Source organism: Dipodomys ordii, unplaced genomic scaffold (assembly GCF_000151885.1).
Source record: "Dipodomys ordii isolate 6190 unplaced genomic scaffold, Dord_2.0 Scaffold102, whole genome shotgun sequence".
Taxonomy (NCBI): domain Eukaryota; kingdom Metazoa; phylum Chordata; class Mammalia; order Rodentia; family Heteromyidae; genus Dipodomys; species Dipodomys ordii.
This window is the reverse complement of record NW_012267318.1, coordinates 524,721-538,709: the sequence shown is the minus strand read 5'-3', so window position 1 is coordinate 538,709 and position 13,989 is coordinate 524,721. Positions and strand designations below refer to the sequence as shown.

The window sequence follows — 13,989 nt, the reverse complement described above, 5'->3', positions numbered from 1 at the left end:
CCAGGCCCAGAGTTCAGGCCCCACAACCGGACCCCCCACCCAAAAAAAAGAATAAAAGAAAAAAACATTCTGTATTGACTTTATCATAGGAATGATTACTCAGCAAGAGAAGGTTACTAATATGGTAATTATGCATTCCTATAACTTTAAAAATGCTTGGTGAGGGGATGGAGGTGTATATGAGTAGTATATCACTCGCTTGCACAGGCTCTGGATTAGATTCCCAGCAAAATAAAAAAGAATTGCATTATCACTTTTTCATCTTCTTTAATATATTAACATCCAGTGGGAAATCTATATAAACTAAAAACTGCTCCATGTGGATATCATTTATTATGTGCTAGGGTTGTCTTATAAGCAGGTCATAATAAATGGGTATCTACTTCCCATTTTATGACCACGTTAATGTGATTTATAAATTATCAACAAATTTAAAATGTGCTTATCTTCTAGGTAGGGATTAATTTAATTTTATTTGCTATCTGTTATATCTATAAGGGTATCAAGTGACTAAGCACAAATAAATTATTGGTAACTCAAGTTGCTATTCTATCATCAATTCATAACTCAGCATCTTAGTGAATTTAGGGTACTGTCACAGAATACCATAGACTGAATGGCTTATAAGCAGTTCTAGAAGCTGTAAAGTGATGAGTCAGGGGCCAGCAGATTTAGTGTCTGGTGAGAGCTGATCTCCCTGCTAAATCTACCCCCCCCCCCCCCCCCCATACTAAAGACTGAACGCACGACCTTATGCTTTCCAGGCAGGCACTGTATTGATGAGCCACACCTCCAGCCCTTCTTGTACACTGGTTATTTGTGAGATAGGTGTTACTTCCTATCTGGTCCCAGGCCGGGACTGTGCCTATTTTAGGCTTCCATCATAGTTGGTATGACTGAAATGTGAAGCCTCACCTAGTATTCTTCCAGTAATGGAGTCTCAATATTTTTGTACCAGCTGGCTGGGGACCACATACTCCTAATCTCAACTACCCACAGCAGGTATACACCACTGTACCAAGCTCCTGGTTGAGAATGGGGGGAAGGTGTCTCATGAACTTTTCTACTCAATCCTCCCATTCTAAGACTCCCAAACAGATAGGATTACTCATGCCTATGAGTCCTCAGAGCCCAGCTTGTTGGGTCTTTATAATAGGGGCACTAATTTCATTCATTAACTATCACTTCTCACAAGCCCTATCTCTAAATATGAACATATTGGGGATTAGGATTTCAACATAGGAATTTTCAAGAGACAAATATTCAATACACTGCACCCAGCTCTCTTAGTTTTGTAGAATCATTACACACACACACACACACACACACACACACATACACAAACTGTATTCCTCTTTTTGTAAGAGATTACTTGCATCTTCTAGTTCCAAGATCCAGGAGTATGCATGGAACTTGAAGACAGGGAGGGCTCACCCTTGTGAGCCTCAAGGTCTCTCTTATGCAGTTCTTTCTGTATGTCCTTCCTTCTTCTTTCTTTACCACTGACTTCTCCTTTCTCCTGGTTCTTTCTCTGTCAGGATAACTTCAGCTTTCAAGTGGTGGTCATAATGGCTTCTTCAGCAGTGAGTCTTTCTCAGCTCAAACTTCCGGAAAGGATCTGAGGAAGAGCTCATCTTTCAATGCAGATACACAATTTGATGAGTAATAACATCTCTGGTGCTCCCAAGCCTTCTGTTTAAATATTCCCCTAAGTGGTTCTGATAGTCCAAATCAGAAGCCACTGAGGGAGCCTAACTAGGAACTGGGTGCTTTAAGACAGATGCATTCAGATAATTACGTGGGATACATAAAAAAATCTAAGCCAGAGGAAGTATAAGTTTCTTACTGCGACTGTATCAAATTACCACACAGTGGCTTAAAACACCATGAGCTGTAACCTTACAGTTCTGGAGGTTTGAAGTTTAAAACAGATTTGTTTTATTAAAATTAAGATATTGGCAGAGCTGTGTTCCTTTTAGGGGTTCTGGGAGAAGAACCTGTTTCCTTGCCTTCTCCATAGCTTCTAGGACTTTCCATTCTTTGGTACCTGGCCTGTACCTCCATCATCTTCAAAGTCAGCAAGAGCCAGTTGAGTCTCTCACACAGCACACACTCCCTTCCCTATTTAAAGGGTCTAGACTAATCTCCTCTTAAGGTCAGGTGCTTAGCAATCAAATTCTCTCTTGTACATAACATGACACATCTACAGACTTCAAGAATAAGGATGTGGACAAATGTGGAGAGGATTTAATTATTCCACCTATCACAGGGGACACCAGCAGTAAACCATATTGGGTGGATTGATTCACTTACAAGGGAAAATGGTCAAGCAGCAACGTAAAGACACCTAACCTAACACTGCTGAAAGATATAGATTGAATCTTAAATTTTTTAACAACTTATGTTGGTTTTTGCCACTTATGCTTTGTGCCTATGTAAATTCTAACTGTAAAAACAAGCAGCAGTCCCATAAAAATACACAAGGTCAAACAAAAAGAACTTTTACCATTTAGGAATTTTCTTGTAGTTATGTAAATTTACATATTTTATCAATCACTGTTACCTAAAAATCAATTGTAATTTTGTTTAGAAATCTTTTTAAACATACATTTTAAGTAACTTCTATGTTGCATTATCTTTAGTCAATATTTGCAGATTAAAAATGTATCAACAATATCGTACAATTCTTTTGTTTTGGGGGGGGGTCTAGTCGTGGGGCATGAACTCTGGACCTGGGTGCTGTCCCTCAGCTCTTCAGCTCAAGGCTAGCACTCTACTACTTGAGCCACAGTGCCACTTCTGGCTTTTTTTTTCTGCTTATGTGGTACTGAGGAATCGAACCCAGGGCCTCATGCATGCAAGCCAAGCACTCTACCACAGAGCTACCTTCCCAGCCCTCTTACAAGTCTTTTACAGAAATTAATACTTAAATACAAGGCTTCTTAACCAAAGCAAACCAGAAAGAAAAAAGAAAACAAAAACAACAAACAGTTATATGCTTCAGGCAATGAGTATAAGGGATTTTGTGGAAGATCTTCTAGTTATTAACACAGATTTTCTGAAATTTTTAACTGTGAAAAATCTGTCACCAGAAATGCCACATAAACCAGCTAAATGGAAAGTAGTGGGATGAAGTGAGAAAACAAGATCACTATATGTAAATTAGGGGAAGACAGCTTCAAAAAGACAGTCAGTTATACAAAAAAAAAGCACTGTCATGCATCTTTCAGTCCTAAAAAATGGAACAGACTTGGGAAATTTAATACTAACATTCCAATGTAGAATAACAAAGTCTTTTTCTTTCTTGTGCTTTCATTTGCCTCCAATCTGCACACAAACTTCAGTGAGGTACATCTAACAGTTAAGCTGTTGATCTACAATTTTCAAGCCAGTACGTTCGTGTACTTTAACTTTTAGTAGGTTAAGTCAGTCTTTATCACTCATTTGAAATGTTATTCAATCCACTCACTATGCACACAGCATAGAAGTGCTAACTACTATTATTTAAAAGAAAGTAATTGATCTTGTCAAATTAAAGAAGAGTTCAGTTAAAAAAAAGTTAAACTACCAAGTACCTTCATTTTTCAAAAAGCATTTAAAAATTAACATTATCTTAAGCCTGCATTTTTTGTTTTATCTAATAAGTTGTGAGTTGGTAACATCTTCAAGGCATTAAAGTTAAGTACTACAAGCTTGTTAGGGGCTTGCAGTTGGTATTCTGGGAAATGCAGAAAAAAAGTTCTTTTAAAATTGAATTGAAAGGGGGGGAGGGGGAAGGCTGGGAAGGGATGGGAAGGGTAAACAAAGGAGGAGGCTGCAATGCTTGGTAAGAAATGTACGCATTATCCTGCCCATGCAATTGTAACCCCTCTGTACAGTTTGTTCACAAATAAAATTAAAAAAAAATTGAATTGAAATAAATTTGGTAAAGATTGTAAAATGTCATCAGTAACCAGAAAAGACCAGAAGACTTACTGAGACTACTTAGCTGGCGTATGATTGCAGCTAGAGTACTGTTGGTTACACATTCAAGTTCACTGGTAATCCCTTCAGGCAGAGCACCCCGACACAAGTGCCGGGGTTCGATGTTCCTCTTCACCAAAGGCATGGCTCACAATCTGAAAATCAGAATAACACTTTTGAAAAAAAAACTCATATTCACATCTTAACAAGTTCAGTCTTAGCTCTCTTGAAAACTAACTCTGTCAAGAATTTTCATTCTACTATTATTTTTATGATGCAACAAATGCTTAATTACTTCAATAAATTTTACAGATATCAGATAAATGCATAATACAATCCTTTTAAGGAAAAACAACATATGCTCTAGAATTCCAGTGAAGTATTAGAGACTGTGTACATGTATTTTTATCTCCTGCCCTCTCTCAGGAGAGGATGACAGAAAAGACTAAAAGTTCATAGTACTACTATAGTTTGCATCTTGGTCCCTTGGCATAGTGCTCTTGGGAGGGGGGTGTACCCTTGAGGAGGTGAGGTCTAGTGGGAGGACTTGATAAGGATTGTGCGACCTTTGGCTCATGCTGCTTCCTAGCATGAGGTGAGCAATTCTACTCCACTATCCACTCCCTCCATCAGGTACTACCTCCCCATAAGCCCAACGCAAAAGGGCTTTTTTAGAGGCTGAAAGTTCTAAAATTGTAAATAAAATTTAAATAACAACAACACACACACACACATAGAGATACACACCACACAGATACACACACCCCACACTTTTGTTTTGATGGCCTTGAGCTCAGGGCCTTGCACTTACCAAGCAGAACCTCTACCACTTGAGCTATCCTATTTTATATATTTATATTTTATATATATTTATATTTTATATTTCCTGCATATCAGGGAAGAGAGGCACATATCGCCACAGCTAGCTTTTTGTGTTGAGATGAGTCTTCACAAAGTTTTTGCCCAGGCTAGCCTTGAACAATGGTCTTCCTAATCTCCAACTCCTGAGAATCTAGGATTACAGCCATGAGCCACTGTAAGTTGGCTTTCCTAGGTTTTTTGTTGTACCAATGGAAAGCTGACTGGCATAAGTAGTAACAGTAGAAGAGCAGATAGTGTAACCAGATTGTAAAACAGAAAAGGCCAAACCTACAGTAATGTGAAGCAAACCCACTGGATGCCATGACCTTCCCTACCCTCCTTAATAAAAGTTGAGGAATAGGAGGCTCCAGGTTACCTGTAAAATGGGGATGACGAAATGGCTTTTTAAAACTCATTTAAGAATTCCTTCGCTCTTAGAAGTCCCCACTTCTACCCTACCCAGTATGCTTCACTCTCTGGAAAAGGTAAATTGAAGAATCTGGAATTTGGTATAGCTAAGGCAAACATTACATCCAAGTCTATATTGACTGGCAGCCTAGACTGACCTTTTCTAGCTCAGGCCTCTCTTTCACTTGGCTCCCAGAATGCTTGTAGCCTGGACTTTTACTTACTATCCAAACAGACTAGAAACTTCTCCCTGGGGTATGTTTGAAAAGATCTACAAACACTGTCTCTGGGGATGGGGGTGAGGGGGGCGAAGGTTTCTCCCTCCCGGAACTGCCTGCCAGGTCGCCCCCACTTGTCAATTATCTCCCCAGGAACACATGATCCATTAGACTTGAGACTTAAATTACAAGGGATAATCATGTAAGCAAAGAGTTCTCAATTACATTATAAATAAAGTAAAATCCCAAGTTTCCACTTAAGGAGGTATGTAGAGCTTCAAACCTAATCCTCATGAAACACTAGAAAATCCAATTATCTGGGATATAAAAACACAGAAAGGTCCAGTTCCCTGTCCCTGAAAGACCAATCTGGAATTTTTTTTTAGATGGGAGAAATGAAAATTTATCTGTTTAAACCACTGTAGTTATGTTTTCTGTTACTTGAAGCCAAAATCATTCCCAACTAGTATGATAACTGAATGACCTATTACACTAGTTGGGGTGTTACAGAAGTTGGTGTGTTGCACACATATATCAAAATCTTTACTTCTCTTCCTCCTTTCCTGATAACCTTTGGGTCATTCAATGAGTTACCCATTGAGCACCTCTATGTAGCCAGGTATGGCAGCTGATGGTGATTCAAATGTAAAGGAAGATGGACAAGGTCTCTCCTTCAATGGAACTAACTCTGTTAGAAGGCGTTTGCCAAATCACACAGTACACCTTACAGTGCATTAAGAGACTCACCTCAGGAGTCACAGGCAGCCTCTCTGCCAGATGTGATTGCTTAAACAACACCTAAGGTATGTATATGAGCAAGCTCACAAGAGGTCTGAGGCAAAGGGATGTCCAGAATGAACTGGAGACTAGCAAGGAAATGTTCAGATAAATCTCAGTATTTTATTTGCTATTTCTGCCTACCACTATGATGGTAGTTGAGCACAATGCCCACAATTCAGAATCGCATACTCCCCCACTGACAGGTACATTGCCTATAGCACATCACTCCACCTCTTTGGGCCTCAGTTGATTCCCTGTACAATGGGGACAAAAACATTTCCCCACTGGGAAATGATGAGGTCAGTACCTTCTAGAATGAAAGGTGAACGAGATGCCACAAATATACAACACTCAGAACCAGGTTTGGAGTATAGCAACACTAAAAAAAATGTGGTTGATTACAGTGGCTATGTTATCTTATTCACTGATTGCTATACTGATCTGATAACAAGAATAAAATAAGAAAAGTTTGCTGGTTCAGGGTAATAGCTCAACCTGAGAAAATAAAATAGCAATAGTTACATAAAAATCATTAAAGGAAGAGCATACACCAAGGTAGGTGAGCTAAAATATGAAAATCCTCAAAAACATGAAAGATTTATTATGAGTTAACACTTCTTTCAGAGAGAATCACTTGCAGTAACAGGATGATAACATATCACAATAAACTAGAAAACTGGAATTCCTCATAAGGAAAGAAAGAAAAGTCATTAATAAGCCCAATAAAAACAAAGTGTGAGGAAAGAAAAATAATGGAAATGGATCAGCAGGGACCCATTCCAAAAGAACTGGAACAAAAGCAACAAAAAAGATGGCATTTCCAAAGAGACTCAGAATAACAAAGAGGGGAGCAAGGGGGGTGAAAAAGTTTCTAAAGACAAAGCAAATGAGCTAATGGACCAGATGAACAACTGGAGTCTGACATGGCAGCAGTCTGCTTGTATTGGTTCTTTGAGAGACTGGACCAAGCATTCATTATCTTCTATACGCTTTCTCAAAAAAAAAAAAAGACTTCATAGCATGTAAACATAATGTTTAGAAACTTTTCAATGTATATGTAACATTCTCTTCTTTCACATTCATTCTGTATTTACTCATGTTTAAATATCCATTCTCTACCTTAAAAAAAATGGTACTAGTCTTAAGGTTTGAAGTCAGGGCCTGAGGGCTGTCCCTGAGCTTTTTTTGCTCAAGGATAGCACTCTACCACTTAAGCTACAGATTCACTTCTGGATTTTTTGGGGTAACTGAAGGTAAAGTCTCACAGACTTTTCCTGACCAGGCTGACTTCAAACTGCAACCCTTAGATCTCAGCCTTCAGAGTAGCTAGGGTTACAAGTGTGAGCCACTGGTGACCGACTCTTCTACATTTAAGCCTCTGATATGCTCAGAAACATTAGTATAGCATCTTTGTGGCTATCACCCATATTTATTTAGGCCTCAAATTATTCAAATAAACATAACCCTAATTATAGGCATATCACACTGACATTCCTTGACAATTCTAAAATATATCCACCTTTTTTTTGGGGGGGAAGGAGGTCCTGTCGTGGGGCCTGAACTCTGGGCCTGGGTGCTGTCCCTCAGCTCTTCAGCTCAAGGCTAGCGCTCTACCACTTGAGCCACAGCGCCACTTCCGGCTTTTTTCTTTTTGCTTATGTGGTGCTGAGGAATCGAACCCAGGGCCTCAGGCATGCAAGGCAATTGCTCTACCACTGAGCCACCTTCCCAGCCCCTAAAATATATCCACCTTGAGTCAAATATCTTCATCCCATCTTCTTAAGCTTAGTAAAACTTTCCTGTGATCAAATATGCCTGTCATTTTAGCACATCATGAAGCTATGTCAGCTGTCTCTCACATAAACAATGTCTGTTCTTTCCATTCATCTCTGCAGCCATGTCCTGTGTCGCCTCAGCACACATTCTGTATCACCACATTCTACCCCCTTTCACTACCAAAGGCCTTCAGTTCTGCATCTAAGAAATCCCTTTCTCAATCCCAGTGAATCGATTGATGCTTAAGCAATGTATTAGCACAGGGAAGCTCCCAGTATTGTTGTAAGTGCCTAACTAGAGACTTGCTTAAGAAGTTACTAGGACACAAATGAGAAAAGTGTAATCCCTTACTACATTAACTGTCATCTTTTTTTCTGATAACTTTGTCATATAGATTTTGCCCAGAGTGTGGAGAACCTGCCCCTTCCTGGATTACCAGTACCTAGAAAGAGTAAATAACTCTTCAAATACAAAGCAATCAATGCATCAAACCCCCCACCCCCGACCAATCCACACCAATCAGGCCTCACCTCCATCGTCTCAGGTACTGAGTTCTCACACTCTGGGTCACTACTCACCTACCCTAGTCATCCCAGGGCCAAAGCCACAGAGAGCCAGAAGCAGCATCTCTGCCCCAGAGTCCATTAATATTATTCCACCCACTTGCCTGCTTTTCTTCCCACAGAAACCCCAATAAAGTCTTGTGCTCACCATTTCCTCACCCTCAACTCCCAAAGAACCCACAGTTTATTCACTCCTGTTGGAAACTTTAATAAAGCATCTTTTCAGGCATATGATCTCCTGGCCTCACTAAATCTCAAATCATCTATAACTATACCATGTACTAACATAATAAGAGTTTAAAAGGATTTAAAAGAGGCAATAGGCCAGCATTTCCTTCATTACACATTTAACTATTCCAGGCAATCTGCAGGAGTCTATGTGTTTGGAATGGGGTGGGCTGATGCCTCTCTTTTCTCCCTTAGGTGAACTAAAAGCTGCCAGAATTTAGAGACTGAGTCTCTAAATTCAACACAATACCCTGAACAGTTCTCAATACAACTTGATTGTTTAAAAAAAAGAGTTGATTATACACTCACAAACCTACATTTCTATTTGCCCTCACTTAAGCACTTTATCTGTTGTTCTATTATTTCAGCCTTGTCGAATCTGCCTGCACCCTTCATTTCTCTCATTATTCCTTTATTTGCAACTCCTATATAAGTATAAATATAAAAGACAACGCCAGAGGCCATGCTACCTCTTTGCAATTTTAGAAAAGAAGTTTCAAAGCTCTTTTCAAAAGTTCTAATCACCTAGCAATGATTTTTATGGCTTTCCAATTTAGTATGAAGTACTCTCAGAGAGGTATACTTTTCTCCCAAAGCCTTGATTTTATCTGACACTTATTCAGACTGGAATAAGTTGAAACATAACAAAGGTAAAGGAAAAAAATTGTTTAATCAAGAAGAACTCTTAAAATTTTTTGCTATTACAAAAAAATAGCTAAACCAATTGTTACCAACAGAGACGTTAAGATACCATTCCTGTGCTGGAACCACGACCCATCTGAATCATTCTTCCAAACCAGTCCATATACTAAAAATGAAGCAAAAACTGCTACTGAAACGTTTACGGATTGCTAGAGGCTACATAAGGTATCTGTGTTAGATCTGCAGTTTGTCCCACTTTTCAGGGAAATGTCTCAATTTAGTGAGAGACAACCTGGTTCACAGACTGTGAACTAGATTCCAGACACTGATAAAACCAGGCCAGGGTCTTTCCCTAGGAATCTAGAAGTCAGAACCACAAAGCCCAGATTGATTTGTCCTCTTTAATGGTAGAGACACATAATTCTCCTACCACATGAAACAGATTAAGACTTAAAAAAGTTATACTACAACCAAAAATTAGAATAAAGTAACAAAAACTGGGAAAGACAAGAGCAGGACAAGGACTCTGATTGCTTTGTTGGGTCTGCCTTAGGCTTGATGAGGGGCAAGGAAAAAACACTTCTGCTCAACATCCTCTCTATTCCTTTCAAGAGCCAGGTTTGCACTGTGGTCTGTTGATTTTCCTGGCTTCACTAGCTCCCACCCTACCTCCTTTAGTGCATTTCATTTTCTTAAATCTGTGATTCCATCTTGGTGTCTGTTTCTCAGACCCAAACTGACACAATTGACGCAGGAATGGTCTGGAAAAGTAGGTGGTGAGAAGATTAGAGATAGCTTGTGGAGTATATCCTAACATGCCATGGTTCAACTGCTAAAGACCTTTTTGGTAATAGCTCAGATATCTGGGAGATTCAGAAGGGAAAACACCTAAGAAGAACTATTGTTGTGATGATGATCAGCAACAATGACAATGACAGTGTGAAAGCTGAAAAGAAGCACCCAAGTTCCTGACAGTGTAAAGTATTCCTATATGGTCCTGTACTGGAAGGGCAGACACACAGGAAACTGTTGGCTGAAGGCTCACGGTGAGAGTTAGAGCTAGAAATGTTTGCATGTTTGGCCAACGTTGATGTAGCATGTTGGGCTGGACACTAGTAGAGAAACTTGGCATTTAGAAGACTAGGGTACAGATGTTTATAACCTGGATGTTCATAACACAATTGAGTTCAAACACTAACCAACGGCCTCCTAGAAGAATTCTAAGAGGAATTCTACCATGGAGTACATTCTCCGTTGAGCTAAAAAAAAAAAAAAAAACCACTGCAGAGGCCTTTCTCCAAAGGGAAGCATTCCCTCCCCTCAAACACATCTCTAAGTACTCTATCCATTTCTTACTATTCAGTACCAAGTTGAAAACTAGGGACAAATCCCCCATAACCCCCCCAAGTGCTGGCCCCTGGTAAGAAAGGGAGAAATCAATCAATATCATGCTGTCTAGGTAGAATGAGCAAATGGTAGATGCTTGACTAGAAGCCTTGGTAAGATGCATGGTTCCTCAGGGTGGCAGATTCACAGCCTGATAACTACAGAGCAATTCTTTTTTTTTTCTTTTTTTGTGTTTTTTTTTTTTACTGTAAAAATGCTATACAGAGGGGTTACAGTTATATGAGCAAGGTAATGAGCACATTTCCTAATACGCGTTGTTGCCTCCTCCTTTGTTTTCTCCCTAGCATCCCTTCCCTTCCACCCCCACAACTACCTCCCCCGAGCCCCCGAAGTTGTAAAGTTTGTTTTCAACATAGTGTTTTGTATATCTCATTGTTACAATGGGTCAACCTGTATCCTTATTTAAACATTTTGGTTTTCCCCTTCCCCTTCCCAAATTAGAGAAGTGTATATACAAGATGCAGGGCACCGACATCAAATACAGTGAAAACAGGGGTTATACCATGGGGGGGGGGAATACAAAGCAACAAAAAAAAAATCACATGGTATATTATAAATACATTAGAAACAATAGCAAGAAAGAAAAATGATATTTGTGTCCCTATCTTGGGGTTCATTTTGCTTAACACCATCTTATATGGTCATATGGACATAGCTTTTGGCCTATTCTGCTTGTCCTAGACATGTACTAGTTATTGCAAATAAGGGAAACCATGCGACTTATGTTTCCTTGGACCTGGATGCCTTCACTTAATATAATTTTTTCCAAGTGTTTCCATTTCCTAACAAATGGGGCAATGTCATTCTTTCTGATGGAGGAATAGAATTCATATAGATAGATAGATAGATAGATAGATAGATAGATAGATAGATAGAGATATATATCACATTTTCTTGATCCATTCATCTACTGAGGGGCATCTGGGTTGGTTCCAAATAATGCTAAAATACACATAGTTGTGCTGGTAGCTTTAGTATGGCCTTGTTTGTGATCATTTGGGTAAATGCCCAAAAGTGGGATTGCTGGGTTATAGGGGAGCTCTATGTGAAGTCTTTTGTGGAACCTCCATACTGCTTTCCAAAGTGGTTGAACGAGTTTATACTCCCACCAACAATGCAGTAGGATTCCCTTCTGGCCACATCCCCTCCAGCATCTGTTATTAGAGTTTTTTGTTTGTTTGTTTTTGGGGTCCAGTCGTGGGGCCTGAACTCTGGGCCTGGGCACTGTCCCTCAGCTCTTAGGCTCAAGGCTAGCACTCTACCACTTGAGCCACAGCTCCACTTCCAGCTTTTTTCTTTTTGCTTATGTGGTGGTGAGGAATCGAACCCAGGGCCTCATACATGCAAGGCAAGCGCTCTACCACTGAGCCAACTTCCCAGCCCATTAGAGTTTTTGATTATAGCCATTCTAACTGAGGTGAGGTGGAATCTCATGGACAAATGGGATTACATGAAGCTGCAGAGCTTCTGCATAGCAAAGGACATAGCTAGCAAGATCACTAGAAAGCCTGCGGATTGGGAGAAGATCTTCACTAGCCAAACAAAGGACAAGGGTCTCATATCTAAAATATACTTGGATCTCAAAAAATTAAATCTTGCCCTCATTTATCTGAATTATTTCAAGGATGATAAATTCAGCTATGCATCTGGGCAATATCATTATTTCAAAGAAAATGCTCTGAAAATCTCCAACTAATGAAAAGAAAATGATGGAGTGCAGAAGCATTAACAAGGATTGGTTTTGTGTCATTCTTATATGCCAAGAGGGCTAAAATAAACACATCAATATCCCCATAGAGCTTACTGCGTACCTGGTAGTGCTCTAAATGCTTGAAGTGTAACAACTCATTTAGCTTTCACAAAAACCCTTGAGTGGGCATCTTTTTTTCCTTCCTTCCTTCCTTCCTTCTTTCTTTCTTTCTTTCTTTCATCCTTCCTTCCTTCCGTCTTTTTTTCTTTCTCTCACTTTTTCTTTCTTTCCTTTCTTCCTTCCTTCCTTCTTTCCTTCCTTCCTTTCTTTCTTTTTTCTTTTCTCTTCTTCTTTCCCTTCCTCCCTGCCTCTTTTCTTTTCTTTCTTCCTTCTGCCATCCCTTCCTTCTTCCCTTCTTTATCTTTTTTTGTCTTTCCTTCCCTCTCTCCATGCCTCCTTCCTTCCCTCCCTGCTCTTTCTTTCTTCCTCTTTCCTCCCCTCTCCTTTCTCTGTTTCCTTTATAAAAAAAAATTAAATCTTCCAACAACAAATTCTCAAAGAAACAACTGCCCACTAAATAAGTGGGCTGAAGACTTAAAGAGAAACTTCTCTGAAGAGGAAATAAGAATGGCCAGTAGACACATGAAGAAATGCTCAACCTCTCTAGCCATAAAAAGAAATCCAAATCAAAACTACAGTGCAATTCTGAGTGACTTCATAGTTACAGCCATATTGAGATGTCCTTCCTAAGTCAAAGAATTCCCCACTGCTAATAAGAAATGGAGCCCATGGGAAGAAGGTAGGTCATTGGATGTGTGTTCTTAAAGGGGACTACAGGGCCCAACCCTTCTTTTAGTTTACTGGCTGCCATGGGGTGAGTTGTTTCTTGCATTGCATGTTCTTGCTATGATGTACTACCACATCATACATTTCAAAGCAATGAGCCAACCTACCATGGAGTACAAGCCCAAATAAACTTTTCCTCCTGAGCTGATTATCTTCAGGTTTTTGTTACAGTGATGGAAAGCCACTAACACAATCCATCACAGTGGAATTCAATGCTCACATCATATGCCAGACCACCTTGGAACAGTTAGTCCACTGACAGTTGGGATATCCTCAATGCACTCTGCAACACTGGCTTAAGGACACACTGAAAGGCCAGGTGTGGGTGGCTCCCACCCATAATCTTTGCTACTCAGGAAACTAAAACCTGAGGGTCATGATTCAAAGCCAGCCCAAGCAACAAAGTCCATGAGACTCTTATTTCCAATTAATCACCAAAAAGCTATAAGTGGAATTGTGGCTTAACTGGTAGAGCCCTAGCCTTGAGGAAAGAAAAGAAAAAGCCCAGGGATAGTGCCCAGGCCCTGAGTTCAAGCCCCAGGACAAAAAGGAAGGAAGGGAGGAAGGGAGGAAGGGAGGGAGGGAGGGAGGGAGGGAGGGAGGAAGG

The 13,989-nt window shown here is 39.9% G+C and overlaps 1 protein-coding gene across 1 annotated transcript in view; it reads right to left on the bottom strand.

The window, feature by feature from the left end:
* Wasf3 (WAS protein family, member 3) overlaps window positions 1–13,989 on the bottom strand; it is a 70,914-nt gene that overhangs the window by 40,404 nt on the left and 16,521 nt on the right. The window contains exon 2 of the mRNA XM_013027260.1: window positions 3,976–4,118. Coding sequence (XP_012882714.1) covers window positions 3,976–4,108 — 133 coding nt within the window. The 5' untranslated portion in view covers window positions 4,109–4,118. The remainder of the gene's footprint in view (window positions 1–3,975; window positions 4,119–13,989) is intronic.